Below are 22,253 nucleotides of genomic sequence, written 5' to 3' on the forward strand. Positions count from 1 at the left end.
AAAAAAAATCCAAATTATAAGTCTTTAATTCAGACAGATCAGCTTTAATTTCTGACAAAAAAAAACTCTTTATGTTGACAAACTCTGGGTTATATTTAGGGCTACTGCCTAACAATTGCTTAAAAATTTCATCAATAATGAGAGAAATATCCAAAAATTCCTTTCTCAACAAATTGATAGCTACATCAAAGTTTTCATCTTCCAATGAAAGATGAGACACTAATTGAGATGCGTAGCCAGTTAAAAAACTTTTTAAAAGTGACAATTTGGCTTTCTTGGAGTGTATCAAATCCACACAGCTTGCAAATTGAACTTAGAATTTTTTAAACTGAAATTTACTGAATTTAGTAAACTGCAACCTCAAAGCTGGAACACACAAGGCTGTGAGTAGTACTTGGGGATTTGGAACTGGGGTGGATTCGATATGAAAACTAAAAATATTCTCTTCTAATTCTGTGAGCCTTTTGAATGTGTTGTAAACGAGCTCCGCCTTTAACTTCTCGTCTTCTAACACACCGTTTTCTTCTAAATCAATATCAGCTTTTTCACAAGACTCGTTTATTTTTATATTAATTGTGTCAACCACTGATTTATGAGATTTTATTGTTTTTTAAAACAAGTCTAATTCAAGGCTGTTTCTGCTGACATTAATTCTACAGCAGAACTTATTTTTCTTTTAAAAGAATCCCTGTTAAAAACTAAGGCCTTCACACCCTTAATCTGTTTGAAGTTATTCATCCTGCTTAACGAAAGATACCAACCCAAACAAATAAAAAATGAAGAAAAGGAAAGAGAAAAGAAAAAAAGGAAGGACGAAATCTAACCTCTATAATCCTAGCAGTAAAAACCAAATAGCATGTGTGCATATATATATATATATATATATATATCTTCTATTTGGTTTTATCGAGCTTTTACATCTGACTGAGATAACTTTATAAATATTCTTTAATATTTACAATATACTTTAGTTTTACCATCTTGGATCATTTTAGTAAATTTAATTGTAATTTTTATTTTATATATATATATATATATATATATATAAACAAATTTTTTACGAGGAGCTGGAAAATGGCAAGCGCCCTCAACACAAGCTTAGGAAGAGGTTCAGGGACTCTACAAAGAATAATTTGAAAGTCTTACAAATCGACATCGACACATGGGAAGAACTTACTCAGCAAAGGCCGCAGTGGCGAAAGCTTGTACGTGAAAGTTGTGATGCTCTAGAGAAAAGAAAGCAGGCCAAAGCAATCTGAAGCGAGAGCTTTGCAAAGGTTTAATTGACAGTCTTAACCATATCACACAGAGTTGAAAATGTGACACTTGTGAACGAGTACTTTTGTCAAAAACTGGCTATGTCAACTACCTTAAGTCGCACAAAACTCCTGTTCAGGTCAACTTTGCACCTATTAGTCCGAACCAAACGATCTGTTTAACATGCAGCAAAGTTTGTAAGTCTACTGCTGGTCTGAGAAGACATGTGATTGTTTATAGGAATACCCTTCAACCCACAGAGGAAGTCAACTTAGTGGAAATTGCTAAATTTGTATGCCACATCTGCTTCAAGATGTGCAAATCTACAGCAGGAGTGTAGAGTCATCTGAGATGGCAGGGACGACAAGATTGGGAGAACTCAATGTGACGGTGATCATCTGGAAAGATGCAGCATGCATCATATATATATATATATATATATATATATATATATTGTTATATAATTATAGGGAATGTTTAAAGTTTTTATAGAATATTTAAAAGTCGAGCATGCATCATCCGTATTTGTTATTTTATGCTTGTTTTGTTTTATAACTTGTCAGCGAGGAAGTTTGAAAATGAGGGAATAACGAGATATACAGAGAGAAGAGAGAGTAGGGAAATACAGAGAGAAAGAGAGAGAGTGGGTAAATATGAACAGAAAGGGACGGTCAGCCCGAACTATTAATGAACTACAGCAACAATTCCCCTTTGCTGACACCGCAGTAAACACACTCGGGATAAGGCCCCTCCCCTCTCCTCTGCCATGGGCAGTGGAGGAACAGGAAATGGATCTTTTGGAGCCTTCTTCTCTCTTTGGGGTCCGACCAGTGAAGGAAACTACGAGAATTTTCTGTGGATGATACTTATGCGACAGCAACACGGAAAAAGAATTGCGGCCGAAATGAGAAACAAACAAAACAAGATAGTATACCAAGCGCACATACAGAATAAAGTCGGCAAACAGTAAGCTACCGTTTTACTATTTTCTCTCTCTCTCTCTTTTACCCTCATCCGTCCACGCTGAACATTGAACTTGATGTAATAAACATTTTCTTTGCTTTATAAAATACGGACAATGTTTTCTACTCGACTCCATTAATTACATAAGAGAACAGAATTCCCTTCCCAAAAGGTCCTTCATTTTTTTTGCTATTTTATTCTATGTTTTTTTATTTTATTTTCTCAACCCCCCCATTCTTTAGCTAATGTTAGTCCTTAAATAAGATTTATAAAATTTCATTTTGCATTTGTCTTGTTATTTCATGAGTCCTGCTGTCCTATATATATTTTATCGGTGTCTTGAGACAAGATATTCCATCCCTTCCCATTCACCTATTTTCGTCATTTTTTTTTATCTTATTTTTTTTTTCCTATTGTTCCGCCCATTGGTCCCTCGCCGTTCCCAGCGTATTCCGATGCGTAACAATATATATATATATATATATATTTAAAAATCAAAATTTAATTAAATTAAAAATCAGTTTCAATAAAATAAAAAGCTATAGCAAACATCTAAATGACTACTTTAAATACAGTTCCTGATTTCAAAAAAAGAAAAATTAAAAGATTCATCTGCCTTACTTTTAATGCTAGGTTTATTTTTGGTGTCTTTTCAATTCAATAGAAATCCTCCTAAATTTGCTGATGAGGAGACCGTGCTTACCAAAAAAACTATGTATAATTGTTCTACGTGACTTCATGTATACCACAAATAAAAAGCACGGATTTCCGAAATGATCGTACAGATAATTGACTTTGTTGTTGTTCCTTATTATGAAACTGATTTTTAATTTAATTAAATTTTGATTTTTAAATTTAAAAATTTTTTTTTTTAATTTTTAAATTATAAATCACATTACTTAATATTGAATTAGCTCTAGGACATTTAACTATCGAGCTTATTATATATCTAAATTACAACGAGCATTTCCTGTATTTTAATTAAACTAGTAATTTCACTATTACATTAAAATACACTTAGCTCTTTAGACTATTATTCTAATCTCCTTTAAATTATATATATATATATATATACACACACATAAAACGTCACATTTTGGTATTAAATTATCTCACGGGGTTCTTCTTTTGCCAATTAATTTACATAAATCTATTTCATGTAAAATTAACTCATGTGTTTGTTTTTGTCAACTGATTTATACAAAGTCTGTTTTTGCAAACTGCTGAGATTTTCCCAACAATAGATGATAACAAAAACAATGTGACGTCGGCAAGAAGAAAGGGACACAACACAAATGAAAATTGTTATAAAGAAACTTGCATTGATAGGAAAGAGGAGGAAGAAAAAATTGTTTCCTTGCAAAAACAGTCACGTTTTGCGGAACTTATCTGTAGATATGTCCTTTTAACGTTGTTCATTTCCTGTGGAGTTTGGTTGGGTTGAGGTAAAAATAAAGGAGCGTTGAGTTCTTTGATGCTGCAGTTACTGTGGAAACTCCTCACATGTGTCTGGTATGAATGGCAGAGAAAGCTGACACACGTGTTCTCCTTGCTCTCCACCACAAGCAAAAGAGATAGAGAATTCGAAATAACCGCTCTCGAGGGGTTGGAAGGAATCTAAAAAGGAAGCCTGCGATTGGTTATTTTTCATCCAATCACAGAGTACCTCGTTACTGACTCCTTAATAATTCAAAAAACATTTTATACAGAAAATATTCATTCATAGACAATCAGCAACTTATATATACACACACACTTTATCATAATTATATTGATATTTTCTAGGATATCCTAAAGGATGGTAGACGGGGATATCACATAGCAATTCTCTAAGACATTAGTGGATGTTCAATATATTGCAGATAGAGTGTATATAAAAGCCAGGAGAAACATATTCTTTTTGAAAAATCCGGGGTTAATGGAAAATTGACTCTTAATTAAACATATTAAGAAAAAAATTAATTAACTGGCTTCATTAATTCTGGACTTTTGAGATGAGCATTGATTATTTGTATTATTTCGAACTACTGTTCTCATTTGAATGGTGTAGAATACTTAATAATATTCAGTTGTAAGTTACACTCTTCTGGAGGTTGAAGCCTCAGTGACTTCTATCCAGTCATGACTGATAGAATGAGAGCATGCTACATACATTGATTAAATAAAGGGTTCCATTCGAAATTCTGTGCAGATTCTCAAATTCGACAGAAAGGTTCCAGAATTCAACAAGAAAATTAGAGGTCACATTGATCAAAACGTTGTGAAAATAACTCAAGATGAGAATAGTAGTCAAAGAATCCAAATAATACATTTTTGAATAATATATTTGTTTTGGTTGTTATATATATATATATATATGAGAGAGAGAGAGAGAGAGAGAGAGAGAGAGAGAGAGAGAGAGAGAGAGAGAGATTTTAGTGTATAATGACTAAATCATAATAGAAATGTCAGTAACTTGTCACATTGGAACTCTCCTGTGTATGTGAGCATAAAAGGTTGATGCCTAATCAGTAACTAAGCCTGCAAGTCCAAAACATTGTGACCTTTGCAGCAATAACAGATGTCATAGTTCTACTCTCCCTCCCAAATAGTCATTTTTCTTTTTCAGACAAAACCTGTTTAGGTTTTAGGTTCAAATTTGGAGTCGTAAAAAAAAAAAAAAAAAAAAGAAAAAAAAAAAAAGAAAAAAAAAGAAAAGCAGGAAGCATAAAGGATCTTGTGACCAAATTATACAGACTCAGAGACGAGATATAGAGCGAGGGGGGATGTTCACAATGTTTTAATGTACTAAGGATTAATAAGTTCTAAAATACAACAATGCAAATGAATTTTAATAACACTTGGTACACACAACGAACGTTTCAAATTAGCCATGCCTATTTGTGTACATCACAAAGATGTTTTCACGTTATTTTACTCTGTTATAAATAAATGTTTCTTGTAAATTTTGTAACTCGGTATTTGGTTGTAATTCATTAAGGTCGGAGTTTTTGGACACGTTTTTTTTATTCCTTACAGAGCAGTAGCCCTGATCTCAACAGATGTATAGCTTTGGAAGTTGTTCTATTAGTTTACACAAATCTGTTTTGGTTATGCTTTTATTAGCAGGTATGTGTAGCAAGTAAATGTTGATAGTTTTGTGAAATGTTGCTTCTTTTTTTTTTTTTTGCAGTTTTGTATTCAGCTGTATTTAATTTTGAGGTATGTCATTTCTAATAAGAATTGGTGTACCTCGAGAGGCTCTGAGTCCAGTATCGTGTATGTGATGATAGTGGTTGTATTTTTTATTTTTATGTTGTCATCTGATTTCATAAAGGTTTCTTGGAGACAGACTATTACTGAGAGTAGTTAATCGAGAAGAATGGATAGTTCATTTAAGTCTGCCTTTAAACCATGACAATTCCACTGGATTATATCATTTATTTGATTATTATTACTCTGCATATTTTTGATGATTCTTATCTTTCTTGCTTCTGGGAGGTCTTGTAGGTGTTTGCAAATGTTTATCCACTTCTATTTTTTGTATTGTTTTAGGTTTTTTTGGTTTGGTACTTCATTTGGTGTTATTTCTGGTTTGGATCTAAATTGGGAGTGTTGATGAGATTTTTCAATCTCCAGGCTTTTTAATTTGTTTTTATTTGGGCTTCTTGATGTTTTTTTTATTTTTTTTTTATTTTATTCAATTTTCACCCCAAACAAGGCACAGTGCCACTTTGAAGCAGGGGGCTACTATCAGGGACTTAATTAGCAGGGTCATTATGAAGGGAGATGAGTAGAAAGATGCTTGTTAACATTACACTTGAACTTCTGCATATCATTGCAGCTGGGAAAGCAGAATCCCGGAAGGGAGTTCCAAAGACCCGCAGTTCTGGGGAAGAAACTATTGGAGTAAAAGGCTTTCTTGCACCTAGGGATCTCTACTGTAAAGGGATGAGACTTAGTAGCTTGTCGGGTTTGTCGGGGAGGTACAAGTGTTTGCAGTTCGTCAGAGCATTCACCATTGAAGTATTTGTAGAACAGGCAGAGAGATGCAACATCTCGTCGATGGGACAGAGGCTGAAGCCTAGATGACAGTTCAGGACCTATCAGGTTGGTGACTCTCTTTTGAACCCTGTCCAGGAGCGAGAGACAAGAAGCTGATGCACCAGCCCAGATGTGACAACAGTACTCCATACATGGGCGAATGATTGCCTTATAGAGGTATAGGATACTGTCAGGCGTAAGTAGTTTTCTAGCACGGTAGAGGGAGCCAACCTTCCTTGCAGCAGCCTTGGCAAGGCTCTCAATGTATCTATTCCAGTTCATATTCCCTGTAAACGTTAGGCCGAGGAGTTTAAAAGAAGTACTTTCAGGTAATGTGTTCTTGGCCATTGCTATTGGTGTTAGAGAAGGTTTCTTGTAGTTATTGAAGGAAACAAGCTTAGTCTTAGCAGCATTGAATGTGACCAACCATTTTTGTCCCCATTCCACTACGGATTGGAGGTCATCCTCTAGTGTTTCTGCCATTTCCTTGGATATGTGTTCATTTGTTTTCCCCTCATATCTGTTATAGAGAGTGGTGTCATCGGCAAATATACCCATCTCCGAAATAATTTTATCAGGGAGGTCGTTTATGAATATCAGGAATAATAGAGGTCCAAGGATAGACCCCTGAGGTACTCCCGCATTTATGTCGTATTGTTTGGATGTACGACCGTCGAGGACAACTTTGATTTTTCTATTACTTAGGAAGGATTTAATTACATTATGAATTCTTCCAGTGATTCCATATGATCTAATTTTCCTTAGAAGACCATCGTGCCATACCCTGTCAAAAGCCTTAGATATATCGAGGGCCACCGCTCTACCCTCCTCTGTTTTATCCAATGAACGGTATATACGTTCAGAAACTACAGTTAAGATATCTGCTGTTGAACGGGCTTGCCTGAATCCATATTGTTTGTCAGTCAGGAGTTTAGCAGCTGTTAGGTGCTGGACTAGGGCTTGATTAACTAAGGACTCAAATATTTTGGCGAAAAGCGGGAGGAGGCTAATGGGGCGATAATTTAGTGGGTCAGTTCTTTCACCAGAATTCTTGAAGACTGGTACCACAGAGGCGGTTTTCCAGCAGTCGGGAAAACAAGATTCGTTAAGGCATTTATTGTAAAGTTTGGACAGAACTGGAGCAACCTCGGCAGAGCATTTTTTTAATAGAACAGCCGGGATGAGATCTGGTCCACACGCTTTTGAGGTGTCCAGGTTTTTTATAATAGCATGTACCTGTCTTGAATATCTTTCTTGGCTCCTGGTTTTGATTAGTTCGAATTTGTTTTCATCCTCAACCAGCACCATTTCTGTTTTCTGCTTGTTATGTTGATTTTTATTAAGAGGTTTTGTTTTTCTGGATGAAAGATCCTTGGGTTTGGCAGTAGTATTGGGTAAGTTTGGCATTTGCTGTTTTGTAGTATTTTCGGTTTCATCATTCTGGGATTGGGGATTTTCCTTTATGTTCCATTTAGTTAAATTTTCCTTTAATGTAATCTTAATTCTTTCATCAATTCAATCAGATTGTTTTGTGTCGTTTCTTGTCTTGAAATCAAATTATTTGTCATTTTAACTGTATTTGCATACAACGGTGAGTCTTGCGTGCTTTCAACTAATCTCGCTTCTGGGTATGATAGATTTTTGGGGTGTTTTCATTGTAATTATTTGTTTTTCCTTTTTCCAAACTTCACATTTTTTTCAATCAGCTGCATGTTTTTGTTTACAGTTTGCACATTTTAATGGCATTTCACAGTTAATGTGTTCTGCCATTTCACCATGTTAGTGGTCTGGTACATCTGTCTTTGTGATGGCCAAATTTATGACAGTTGTGACATTGCGAAAGGTTTGCTATATAGACTTTTACTTTTTCTATTAAATATCCGATTTTTATTTCAGTAGAAGGTTTGGAGTGTTGAAACTTAGGATGTAGGTGTTCGTTAGAATCATTTGTTTACTTTTATTGTTCATGGATGTCTATGACGCCTTGTTCCTTTAGCTTACTTTTTGATTTCGTCTGGTGAACATTCTAAGAATTCGGGGCTTTTTATCACACCCTTTGAGGGTAGTGTGAGGGTAAGCTTTTATTTTAAGGTTGTGGATGTGGTTTTGGTTTAAGAGTGTAGTTGCTGAGAATTTATTGGATACTTCTATGAGGAGTGTTGTTCCTTTGTTTTATAATTGGTGTGGTTATTGTTACAGCTCTAATGTTTATTCTATGATGAATAGGGATAATTCAGTGATTGGAGTGTTGCTATTAACTCAAACACAATGAATCTTGGAAATATTTTATTGTTGGTTTTGTTGTCTGATTCTGAGTCCGTGTACGAGTATTCTGTGCCGGAACTGACGTGGGGTCTTTTTTTGTTGGATGCCATTAATAATTTTTTTCAAAGTTCCCTTGCTTCCCACCTTCCTCGTAGCCCATCAGTAGGGGATGTTAGGGCAGAAACCCTTTCGCCCTATTTCCCCAGGTATACAAGCAAGGTATACTCTGAACACTAAATGAAATACTAAAGAAATATTTGCACTATTAACTGAATTTATTTTATTGCTAAAAGAAAAATCATTCTTGATCTCTAATGCTTTATGCATCGTACTAAGTACCGTGTTAACTGCTGAACCAAAGTTGTGCTTTCATGTTCTTTTTGAACATTATCTTTAAAAAATAATGAAAATGCATATAAAAATAGTCTTACACCAGGTGATGAGCATATATATATATATATATATATATATATGTTTATTGTTATATAAACATGGTCACATCCTGCTGCTACAAATAGCCACTTGTTTCAATCAAACAACAGATATCATCAGGCAGCGACTTGACTATTCAAAAGTTCAATGAATAATATCTGTTGTTTGATTGAAACAAGTGGCTATTTGTAGCAGCAGGATGTGACCATGTTTATATAACAATAAACAAGTATTATCAGTTCTTTTTATTGAGCACTATCTAACAACCTCGTTTAATTCATTAGTCCATTACTTTTGAATAAAAAAACCCGAGTATATATATATATATATATATATATGAGCCTAATGTTTAGGTTGGTTTTATCTAATAACTATTGCTTCTATTATGATAAATTGTCTTTCATTTACCACAAGGTGATAAATTTTTATGAATTTTGAAGCATTTTTTTAATACTTTATTTGAAGCATTTTTAGTTATACTTTATGAAAATCAGGTTCTCAACCAACATTCATGGAAAACACTTGCCTAACAACAACAAATGTCAATAATTTCACTTACTCTCTATATGTATTTAAAATTAAATAAAAATTCCATGAGAAAAGATTCTTACCTAGATCTGCTTGTCTGCAAAACTGGCTATAACATGGTTGTTTTCAAGTTCAACGAAAACAAGTTCTTGTTGATCCGACCTCGTAAATAGTCAATTCCTACCCGATTTCCACCATTACTAGTTATCACAGCGTTTATTAATTAACCTGCGTGGCCTCTAGGTCTTGATAAGCGTTGTAAGAAATAAATAAATAAAAATAGATCTAATCTTCTAATTTCCCACAAACTTTGAACAGTCATAATTCAGTGGTTAATTGAACTATAAAAATAAATGTGATACCATGATTTATGTTTTGCAGTCATCTATTTTTTTTAATTTTTTTTTTTTTAATTTTTTTTTTTATTTATTTATTTATTTATTTATTTTTTTATTTTTTTTTAATTTTTTTTTATTTATTTATTTATTTTTTATTTTTATTTTTTTTATTTATTTTTTTTTATTTTTTTAAATTTTTTTTTTAGGTATAATGAAAAATAAATTTTAGTTTGGGATTTGACAGGTGCAAATGTTGAGCAGCATAAAAAAAGAAAACATGAGTTTTTAGATATAAGGTAAACAATACATCGGATTCCTATTTTTAGTCTGTGTTTTTTTTTTGTTTTTTGTTTTTTTGATTTTGATTCGAGAAATAAAGGCCAACCCTTCTTTTTATTTATTTATTTTTTTTTTAATTAAATACTAAAACACACCAATGAATTCCCTAGAGAATTTTTTTTTAATATACAAAAATCATCATTGAAAATGAAAAAAATAAAATCATTTATGATACAGAAGCCATGAAAAAAGGACATGCGGTCACCAGGTGGACGGCTGATGCATAATCTGTGCCATCTCGGACGAATTGTCGTAGCATTCTTAGAATTTCATTGTCTTCTCGAGCTGAGGTTTTATCATATTTTTTACATTTGAGAAGCTTGTCTGCTAAATAATGAATCCAATAAACGTTTGTCTTTGGGCAGAAACGATCCCAATGATTCCTGAAACGAGACAAAAGAAATAAAATATAACAAATGAAACAAAATCATCCACATTGTTTGGTGCTTCGGACTATTGTTCTCATCTCGAGTGTCGTTTTCACAATGTTTCAATCAATGTAACCTCCGACCTTCTTCAGGTGTATCTGGTCGAACTCGGTAATCTGCACAGAATTTTGAATAGAATGTTTTATTTAATCTATGAGGATAGTATGCTCTGTTTCCATCGGTCATGAGTGGGTAGAGGTCTTAAATAATTCACAATTGTATTTTGAGTGTTGCCTGCACTGAAAAGTGAACATTTAACCTACAGATGCATGTAACTTTACAACTTAATATTTACCAAGTATTTTATCCACTATGCCATGGGTCCTTGTGGCCAATTCTAGCATGACTTTTAGAAGCCTTAAACCTATTTTCATTTTGAAATGTACAATCTTACTATTATATACATTTTAAGTTCAGCAGAAAGATTCTAAAATTCTACAAGAAGGTTGGAGGTAACATTGACAGAAATATTGTGAAAATCACACTCAAGATGAGAACAGTAATCTGAAGAATCCAAATTACAAAAAAAAAAGTCTTCATCTTAAAAACTCAGAATTTAAAACAAAATAACACACACACACACAGTATATACAATTGTTTATACATTAATCTATGTTTTGTCTTTATTATTTAAAAACTTTCTCAAAATATGTGATTCAAAGGAACACAGATAACAGGTAAAATTAATTCTCTAGCAAGATAACAGTTTTGCACCAGTTTTATGCCTCCTTACAAAGGTTAAAATCAATATACAGTAGAATCCGGGGTTTTGGTGGCCCTAGGATACATTTGTTTTTCATGTTAGAATGTGGAATACAATGTTTTTCTGGCCCCTGTTTACAGTATTTGTCCCACCTTACAGTTTTATTTCTAGTATTATTACATGTGTATATATATTTCTAGTATTATTATATGTATATATATATTTCTAGTATTATTATATGTATATATATATTTCTAGTATTATTATATGTATATATATATATTTCTAGTATTATTATATGTATATATATATTTCTAGTATTATTATATGTATATATATATATTTCTAGTATTATTATATGTATATATATATATTTCTAGTATTATTATATGTATATATATATTTCTAGTATTATTATATGTATATATATATTTCTAGTATTATTACATGTGTATTATATGCATATATATACTTCTAGTATTATTATATGTATATATATATTTCTAGTATTATTACATGTGTATTATATGCATATATATACTTCTAGTATTATTATATGTATATATATATTTCTAGTATTATTATATGTATATATATATTTCTAGTATTATTATATGTATATATATATATTTCTAGTATTATTATATGTATATATATATTTCTAGTATTATTATATGTATATATATATTTCTAGTATTATTATATGTATATATATATATTTCTAGTATTATTATATGTATATATATATTTCTAGTATTATTATATGTATATATATATATTTCTAGTATTATTATATGTATATATATATTTCTAGTATTATTATATGTATATATATATTTCTAGTATTATTATATGTATATATATATTTCTAGTATTATTATATGTATATATATATTTCTAGTATTATTACATGTGTATTATATGCATATATATACTTCTAGTATTATTATATGTATATATATATTTCTAGTATTATTACATGTGTATTATATACATATATATATTTCTAGTATTATTACATGTGTATTATATGTATATATATATTTCTAGTATTATTACATGTGTATTATATGCATATATATATATATTTCTAGTATTATTACATGTGTATTATATGTATATATATATTTCTAGTATTATTACATGTGTATTATATGTATATATATATTTCTAGTATTATTACATGTGTATTATATGCATATATATATATATTTCTAGTATTATTACATGTGTATTATATGTATATATATATTTCTAGTATTATTACATGTGTATTATATGCATATATATATTTCTAGTATTATTACATGTGTATTATATGCTGTACTGTATATTTTCTTACTAGTTTTTAATACCGTATCCTGAGTTCTACTGTAAAATGTTAACATATTTTATGTCTGGAATGCAAATACAAATTTTGATAAACCTCAACTAAATGTTTAAAATTTAAGGCTAAAGCTTAAGAGGTCATAAGGAAAAAAATGATATTCAGGGAATCTTGCTTAATTCATGTCTAATGACTATGGATCAGATTCAAAGTAAATTTGAAATATTTAAATTTTCAAATAGGAGCTTATTCTAATATTATATACTCAAGGCACCTAGGTTTTCACAAATGGCTTCCACTCCTTTTGCATAAATTAAATTAAAACTAAATATAGCCCACGTTACATACCCTTAGACCTAGCAGCTGTGTTCCAAAATTCATAATGATCAGTTAATTAGTTTAGGAGTAAATCCTATACATAGAAAGTTATAACTTGAAAAATTTATAATAAACCCCTGTAAAAAGATTGAACAAATTTCCTAGGTTGATATTTTTATAAACAATACAATACTTAGCATCATCCTATTTGGTTTAATGTTTTAAGAAATTGACTTCTAAACTAACCTATCTCTTCCCAGGTCTTTATTTATCACTCTTTCTTAAATTTATTCTTATCACTTCCTCACATGTTTTCTTTGATGTTTCCCTCTAAACTGAACCTGCTACCTCAACTGTTCTACATTTTCTTGAGGTGTCTGATCTGGTTTTGCAGACATCGACTATCATGGCTCTCCATTATTTCCTGTTCTCAATCTTTATCATGAGCTCATTGTTGGTGCCCTCTTTATTTGTTGCAAATTTATTCAAACTGTCTGTGAATTTTGTGTGTTGTCTTCCTCTGCTCTTCTTTCCACATATTTTGTGAATCCATAACAGTTTCTCTAATCTGTCAGCCCTGATTATATGGCCGAAAAATTTGAGCTGTCTTTCTTTGATATTATTGAGAAGGTATCTCTTGTATCCAGCCATGTCCATTACTTCTGCATTTGTTTTTATTTTTGTCTATGAGACTTTCATGATTCTCTGGATGAACTACATCTCCGATGCTTCTAGTTGCTGTTCTGTGCTGTTGGTTAGGTCCAGCATTCGCATCTGTATAGAAGAATGAACCATACATAGGCACTCATAACATGTCTCTTTATCTTGAGGCTTATATTACTGTTGCTAAAAATGCATTTCATACTGTTAGATGTTGTCTTAGATTGTCTACATCTACAAACCCCAAAAACTAATCTATTCTTTCAATATAGCCATAAAATCTCTTGTTCTGCACACATTACTATCCAAACTTAATATTTTTCTGAAGAATTAAAGTCATCAAAATTAAAGTTGCCTTTACGACTAACATTGCATGTTGCAATATTTTTGATATAACTAAAAGCGTAGGATTTTAAAAAATTGGAAGGTTCATTTCATAGACAGGGATGATAAGAACTAACTAATCAAATGGAACCGTGCTCTGCTAGCAACCAATCAGAAACCGGAATCACTTCATAAAATATACCAGATCTTTTACAATTCCTACATATAATTTTTCGTGTTCACACGAGAAGGAATTTTGCTCTTCGCCTGCAAACTTTTACAATTCAAGATTTTTATAGGTTGGCTATCCAACGGTGTTATAGCAATAAAAGGGGGGGGGGATAATAAAGAAAGTTAGAGTTATCGTCCCTTATACATCTTTGAAATGATTAGAGAGTTCCAGGGAGAGAAAAGCAAGATGGCAGCTTCACTGGACCCAGAATAATTGTTCTGTAAATAATTTAATGTTTCTGCCATGAATAAATTGTATTTAAAAATATAATGAGCTGATTATTGGTTTGGTTTGGTTGTTTTGTTTTACGGCATATCAACCCTTTTCAGGTTATTTAATGCCGAATCTGATGATTTTGAAGAACGATTTTTAATATAGTATATTTGTTTTTTAAGTCATATTCTATTTAACCCATAGTTGGGACCCTAACAGGTGCTACCACTCCAGGTCAGAGTGGACCTGGGAGCAATGGCAATTAAAGGGTGGCTCCACACTCCCTAAGGCCTGCAAGCTGGGGCCCTCACCATCGGATATAGTTTAAGGTCATATCCAGGACCTGAGCTGATTATTCAAATATCCAATAATTCTGACAAACCATTTCTCCGAACACAAGAAAGGGAAACCCTATTTTTCATGTTCATTTTAGTTTTTACAATTCTAAGTTCTCTGAATTGAACGACTGCTTGGAACAAGATTTCTTTTTTCTTTTGAAACTAAAATGGTTTACAATTCAAAATTACACACCAATTGTATCATCCTCATATCATTTCTCTCCATGCAACTCATGTCCTCAATCTTCACTGACAAAATTTCACTTCCATATATCATTACACTGCATACACATGCTTGACAGACTTTTCTTCTATCTCTTTTTCTCTCAAGTCGATTTTTTTATCACTTACTCCCATGTTTTCATTGGTCTTATTCTGTAAAGTAATACTTTGACTGCTCTACATCTATTAACCCAATAACTCATTTCTTTTCATGCAACGTATGTCCTCAATCCTCACTAGCCAGGATTTATATCATGTAACATTGTACACATGCCTGATAGACTTTCTTAGTAACACTGATAGTTAATAGTGGCAGCACCAACAAATACAACTTAGTCATTTATCTAAAAATCACTTATAGTGCGTTTGAGACAATGACACACTTTTTGTACCATTGTATCATAATAGTTTTCATGTTAATATATCCTGTAGTTGTACAAACTTATCAATGTCTTCATTGTTTTTTTTCTTAATTGCTGTACAGAGTAATGCACCTTCAGTTGCAGGAGCTAACCTTGAGTCTGAGTGGTGGTACACGGAATTAATCTAATCACGTGCCATTTTCTTTGACAAGAAGATCAATTACGTCACACATGAGCTCTTTAAGAAAGAGAGCGAAGAAACCAACAGCAACCAACCAACCCTGTCATTGTGTAAATGATCAAGGCCAAGCTATTGTGTATAGACAAGGAAATAGAAAGTACAGTAAAAGAATGCAAGAATTGTGCTTTGGTAGTGAAAACACTGGCTATGAAATTTAAACCATGGTCTTGGTTACACACTGATTATGCTGGTCCAATAAGGGGAGTGGAATATTTCGTGATGATAGACAGTTTCATAAAATGGCCTGAAGTAGTAAAATGCAAAACTCTGATGACAAATTTTACAATTAATACATTACAAGAGATATTTGCAAGATTCAGGGCGCCAGAAACAATCGTTTCGGATAAGGTACACAATTCTCTTCTAAGGAATTTGAAAATTTCTGCAAATTGCTTGCAGTAAATCATTTAAGATCTGCATTATAGCACCTAAATCAAATGGATGGGTAGAAAGATTCATAAATGTGATAAACAAGACAAACTTTATTCATCTTTTTTGCTGACTATTATCCTCATGTTCATAGTTATTGTTTTACCACGTTTCAGCCAACTCATCCTCTGGCCTTCTTCAGGTGATTAATTGCAACAGGATAGGAATGATGAGTCTTGTAACTGTATTTCCAGTAATTACTGCCTTTGGGACCCGTGGTACAGTAGATAGAGGTGTTGAGTTTCTAGGGTTCCAGGTGAGCATTGTTTGAAGATAGCAGTTTCAATCCTACCCAAGCAAGCAAGAGGATTAGTTGGCCAAAATGTGTCGAGACAACAACTACTGGAGATACAGTTACAAGACTCAACATTCCTATTTCGTCAAGTTTTCCACTTGATGCTGCAACAATTATTATTCAGGAGTTAAGATGTGTGAGATGTACAACTGCAAGATATAAAAAAAAAATACATACTCTGTCTCTTCCCGCATTAAACGATACACGTCAAACTGGTAATCGCCTTTCCCTTCAAACAAGAGGTCATCTTTGGCCAGGTCACAGAACACAGTGCAGCCATCTGTTGAGAAAGAAAATAAACACAAAAAGGGAGATAATTTAACTAATATTTAAATGTACATTATATTTCAAGTAAAATAAAAATTCAACTTAAAGCCAAAGCACTTATAACATTTTCTTAGTATGCTAATAGATATAACATTGCATAAAGCAGCCATACTAATTAGTGTTAGGGCAATTAACTGGATTTGGGAATTGTAAAAATTGGAATTTTTTGTAGTATCAGAATCAGTATGGAAAGAAATTTATTCTTATTTTCTAATGTAAAAAAACCATTCTCTTATTTTATTTATTTTTTTTAAATAAAATTTTGCATTTGCTGTTACTAACAATAAAATGATGAATATTGATTTCAAACTACCAGTAAAACTTAAATCTATAGATTCCTTAGCACACAAGTGTATTTTCGCATTTGCAGAAATATACGCACATATTAGTAGTGATGAAATGATTCCAATATCTCCTCTGATTCTGCTGCGATTACCAATTCTGTACTAAATTTCCAATTCTGATTCTAAAAATCGCCTAACTAACACAGAAGAGATGTTGCGAGTTTGTCTCTGATGTATCGTTATTTTCATGGAAGGTGTTCGACTGAGCTTCAATCTATGGTCTCCCCTCGCAAAACTTTCACAAGAAACACTCGTCTAGCTGTAAACACTATCAATAATTCCCCCCACTCTTTATCTGTGCCTAAACCTAAATGTAGATTCCATGAACAAAGCTTCTTTCTTAGAACTGCACGCCTGTGGAATTGTCTTCCGTTTTCCTGCTTTCCGGCTGACTACAATATGGTTGTGTTAAAGTCTAACTTAAATAAGTTCTTGATGAGCCGCTCCATATAAGTTATCAAATTTACCCAATTTTCATTACTAATGATTACTATATTGTCCAATTTCTACTGTACACTCTTTAACCCTTATCCTTGAGTGGCCTCTTGGCCTTGATAATGTGGTGATGCCTATGTAAAAAAAAAAAAAAAAGAAAAAAAAAAAAAAAAGTAAACACTTCATCAAATCTCCACACTAACGTACTGTACATGCAATAACCCTTATCCCTGAGTGGCTTCCGGGCCTTGATAAGTGGTGACCACTGTGTAAAAAAAAACTGCAAACAGTAAACGTCCATTTCTTGGGGAAGGGGGACGTCCTTATCTACTTCTAAATGTTGATGTACTTTTCTTTTTAATTTGACAAACTTGTTAATCGTGTTCCTTTATGTATTGTATCCAATATTTTGATAAACCCATTTGTGAGATTTTCTTCAGCATTTCTTCAACAACACCTGAGTTTCCTCTACCCTCCCCCTTTTAAAGCTTACTCAGTGACAAATATCTATGTCTATGTCACCTTTATCCGTGCTTCCACATCTAAGTGACTCATTGGAACAGAACTCTCTTAAAACTTCAAAATATGTAAATCCGATTTCAATGAAATATAAACCATACGTATAAGACACTAATTCAGAGAATTTTTCAACATTTCAGTTTCTTCTGAGCTTAAAGGGTATGAAACAGGAGGAAGTAAAAACGAAGAAAGTAAAATGGTGTCGGGAGTGAAAAAGATCAATTTAGTGATCTTCATTCAATCCCAAGCAACATTGGGTCTTGCTGCTAGTATTTACATAAAGCAATGCAAGTCTAACGACACAATGCACTACGTAATAAAACATTATTATGAGAAAATAATTTGCATGTAAAGAAATAATAAAACTGGGAATAAACAATACCAAGCGATGAGGTCATATTTTTATATAATTGTTCTATTTATGTTTTAATGTAAGTCATAAAATAATAATTAAAAAAAAAAATGGCGTCCTTTCGATCAAGCATTATGCGATTATGCTAAAAATATCCTGTCGTGAACACCTGAAGTAATAAAGTATTTTTATCTTTGTACAAGAAAATGTCTGAAATTTTTTAGATGAGGATTGATAATTTATATTATTTGGACTACTGTTTTCGTCTTCAATGTTATTTTCACAACATTTCAGCTAATGTATGCTCCACCTTATTCAGATGCGTCTCGTTGAACTTAGGAATCTGTATGTCATACTCAAGAATCTGTACATAATATGAAACGCTTTATTGAATCTACAGGAGTAGTTTGCTCTTGTTTTGTCAGCCATGACTGGGTAGAAGTAAATCTTAACCATATTCTTAGTATCGTATTGAGGATTGAACCTCCAACCTCCATAAGATTGTCATGTATAGCTGGTTATTACTTAGTACTTTTACCCATTGCGATAAGCCACACTAGAAGAAAGCAGGAGATTACAAATAAGCAAAAGAAAAATTGATTTTTTTAAAAATTTATGTGTTTTAAAGGAAGTCCAAACTATTTATAGATAGAATTAGTTAGGTAGATACATATCCATATTTGTCTCCTCACAAGGGCAGTGTTAGACACAAGGTCAGTTTTTAATGTTAGGAAAATTCAATTCCTTAAAAAGAGACACTCTGGATTAAAAAAGAAAAAAAAAAAAAAAATTGAATTACCTCAGTTAGAAGGATTTTTTTTCTTCAATGATTGAAGACAGATAGATGAAGTGTAGTATCAGAACAGATACTACACTTTGCTCCTAGCTTAATGAGCATCAACATACCATAAAAATAATATATGGTCCATGAATAAACAGCAGCTGCTTTCATCCTAGCAAATGTGTAATATAGTGCATATGAGCGCGTGGGAAATTATCAGCAGCAGCAAAGGACGACTGACTTGTAAAGAGATTAGCAGCAGCAGCCGAAAAAGTGCATATGCAAATTAGGAAGTGTGCATGAGTTGGTGCAAGAAGAAAATGGAGAAAAAATGCACCATGTGGTTGAGAGAAGTAAAGTGCGATGTCGAAGAAAATGGACATGTAAACTCAAGGACAAGAATGGGCCAGCTGTGGCTGGCATGTGGTCGGAAGAAGAAGAAGAAAAGTGTACACCGGGCGAGAAAGACGATGGCAAGAGACTTAAATGGTGTTGAGACAGAAAAGTATTGGTAAAAAAGAAAAAAAAAATGCTGATCCAGATTTTTATTTATTTATTTATTTCCTCTTGTTTGTATGTAACGCCAACATTACAAACGTAATCGTAAGGATTAATAATCAACTGTGTTTTATTGTTTGAGAGGAATACCATTTTATTTAGTTGATTCAAAGAGTTATTGTACCAACTATTGTGAGACACAAGTAATGTTAATAAATAAATAGTTAAATAATTTTAATGTAAACAAAAGTAATTGTTTATCTGATAGTGAAATTAGATGGGGAAATGAGTAAACATTTTTTAATTAAGGGTTTGACCTGGTTAGGTCACTAAGCAAAAATGTCATCATTATATTCCAAACCATCTAAAGTAGTTTTGTTTACTCTTTTTCACTCCAAACAAGGAGTATTGCTACTTGGACATAAGGGGCTATTATTTGGGATCATGTCTAACAGATAATTGTTGGAAGTTGAGTAGCGAGATATCTGTTCACATGACATTAAAATTTCTCTAGGTTAATACAGCCAGGGAAGCAGGAAATAGGGAAGGAATTATAAAATCTAGTAATCTGAAGGGAGAAAGACTTTTTGGCATCTAGGAACCTCAACAGTGAAGAGGTGAGATTTTGCTGCTTGCCGAGTTAATTAGAAGTATGTATATAAATGGGACAAGTGCTAGGAGTTCATAAGTGCACACTCCATTAAAGTACTGGGAAAACAGGCACAAGGATTCAATATTGCAGTGATGGCATAAAGGTTGGAGCTTAGCCGATAGCATGGGACCTATTAGATTTGAGATTTTTGGCCTGTCTAAGGAGACGTACCAACCTAGATGTGGCAACAATACTCCATGCATGGGCGAATTGTAGATATACAAGATACTCTCTAGTATGAGTAGAGAGAGCTCACCTTCTTATAAGAAACTGAAGCGAACCAAATTACATTTATGGTAATAACTAGAGCTGTGACAACAGCATATTCTTTTTATTGTTTTGACTCTTGAGTATATACCCAACACAGTTACACACAGTTAATCAACTGAGAACCACATCACCTTATATAAAAAACATATCAACAGAAATATACTTGAGAGTCAAAAGAATAAAAAGAATATGCTGTTGTCACAGCCCTAGTAATAACATAGAAAAGTTAAAAAAAAATATATATATATATATATATTCAGAATCAAGTATTAATTTTAGTGTTGGGACGATTCCTAAATTTTTTCCGATTCCGATTCCAGGAAAATGTTGATTAACGATTTCGATACGAAGTATGATTCCGATTCCTGTGGAATTGTTGTTTTGAAATATACCATTATATAATCGAGCATTCTGCGTAGCGAAAAAATTTGGTACAGCGACAAAGTGGAAATACAATTAAGGGAATTTTGAAAATGATTTGATTTTTTTTCGTAAAATTTCTTTCACTGAAGATAAAAGTCAAAACAAATATTTTAACCATGAATTAAACATGCACCATGAAATTAATAACAATCAATTTCAGGAGTTATTTTATATATTAAAAAATATAAAGAAAAAGGGCGGACGTATACGAATGCTACCCCTGTAGCAAAATACGCATCAGCTCTAATGTTGTACATTGTTCGACTGAGAGAGAAGTTATTATTTTTACAAGGAAAGAATTTTTGCGTGTGACCTAGTTTTTTTTATAATTTATTTTGGCTTGAAATTTGAGCATGATTTTTGTTATGATTTTTTTTTTTTTTTTTATGGATATTTTTCTTTTTGCCGGAGTTTATATAATTATTAACAGGAAAATTGGTGAAAGTCAAAATGGAATCTTCGCTATTTTTAAAATATTATTTTCAAGTTTAATTAAATTTTTATGATACCTGCATTATTTTTTATTTAAAAATCCGCTTTCTGGTGTTTTCACCAACAATATTGAAGCCTACTGGTCTCATATTAAAAAAAGACTGAAATACATATCGGGATGAGTAGGAGAAATGAAATGGTCTCATGTCAATGAGGCCATGTATAGAGAGGCTTATAATATTAGATAATTTTGAAACATTTTTAGAGCATGTTCATGAAAAATATGGGAATTAAAAAAAAATCCAAATAAGTTTTTGGAAAAAAACATGTTTTGAACAATTGAAAATTTTTATTTTTGAATAAAAAATAATTATTAAAACAAAAACAGTAGTGTTCTCGTCGAGTCGTTTTTATTTTATTCAAGAAAATAAAAGGTACTCATGCACTTATTGAGCCGTGCTGAAATAATGGCATTATTTAGAAAGTCATTCTTAATATGGGGGACGGGAGGGTGTTGTGTACCTATTCTGTACTTTCACCTAACAATTTAATAAAAACAGGTATCGTAAAACTTAAATTAAACTTCAAAGTACTATTTAAAAATAGCATGGATCAATAAGTGCACTAGCACCAAATAACATTTCACTGTGTTTCCATCTACGGCATTCCAGGAGAGGCACGTACACGCTAAAGCTTTTTGTTTATCTTTGTTTATCGCCACAAGTGCTAATTTTGACTTTCACCAATTTCCTTTAAAAAACAATTAGAAGCTCTTCAAACATTGGGCGAGGCACTTAAACCATTTAAAAAAATAACAGTAACATAAGTGCATAAGCACCAATTTTTTTTTTTGTTTTGTTTTCATTTTGTTTGTTTGTTAAATCCGACAAAAAATAAATAAATAAATAACAAAAGAATACAAAAACAATAATAAGAAAAGGGTATCATAAAATTTTAATTAAACTTGAAAATAATATTTAAAA

The 22,253-nt window shown here is 32.2% G+C and overlaps 2 protein-coding genes across 4 annotated transcripts in view; both read right to left on the reverse strand.

Annotated features, from left to right (window-relative positions):
• The window catches only part of LOC145266908 (vacuolar protein sorting-associated protein 37A-like), a 91,958-nt gene extending 82,269 nt beyond the window's left edge, over positions 1-9,689 (reverse strand). Inside the window, exon 1 of the mRNA XM_080122694.1 lies at positions 9,552-9,689. The gene's annotated coding sequence lies outside the window, so the exon portion shown is untranslated. The remainder of the gene's footprint in view (positions 1-9,551) is intronic.
• Positions 9,690-10,243: 554 nt separating this feature from the next.
• The window catches only part of LOC145266909 (uncharacterized), a 79,857-nt gene continuing 67,847 nt past the window's right edge, over positions 10,244-22,253 (reverse strand). For all 3 annotated transcript variants that reach the window (XM_080122696.1, XM_080122695.1, XM_080122697.1), the window contains 2 exons: positions 16,415-16,517; positions 10,244-10,528 (listed from right to left, as the gene is read on the reverse strand). In XM_080122696.1, coding sequence (XP_079978822.1) covers positions 10,312-10,528; positions 16,415-16,517 — 320 coding nt within the window. In that variant the 3' untranslated portion in view covers positions 10,244-10,311. The remainder of the gene's footprint in view (positions 10,529-16,414; positions 16,518-22,253) is intronic.

The sequence above is a fragment of the Euprymna scolopes genome, chromosome 42 (genome assembly GCF_053919585.1).
Source record: "Euprymna scolopes isolate OS-2025 chromosome 42, ASM5391958v1, whole genome shotgun sequence".
Lineage (NCBI taxonomy): Eukaryota > Metazoa > Mollusca > Cephalopoda > Sepiida > Sepiolidae > Euprymna > Euprymna scolopes.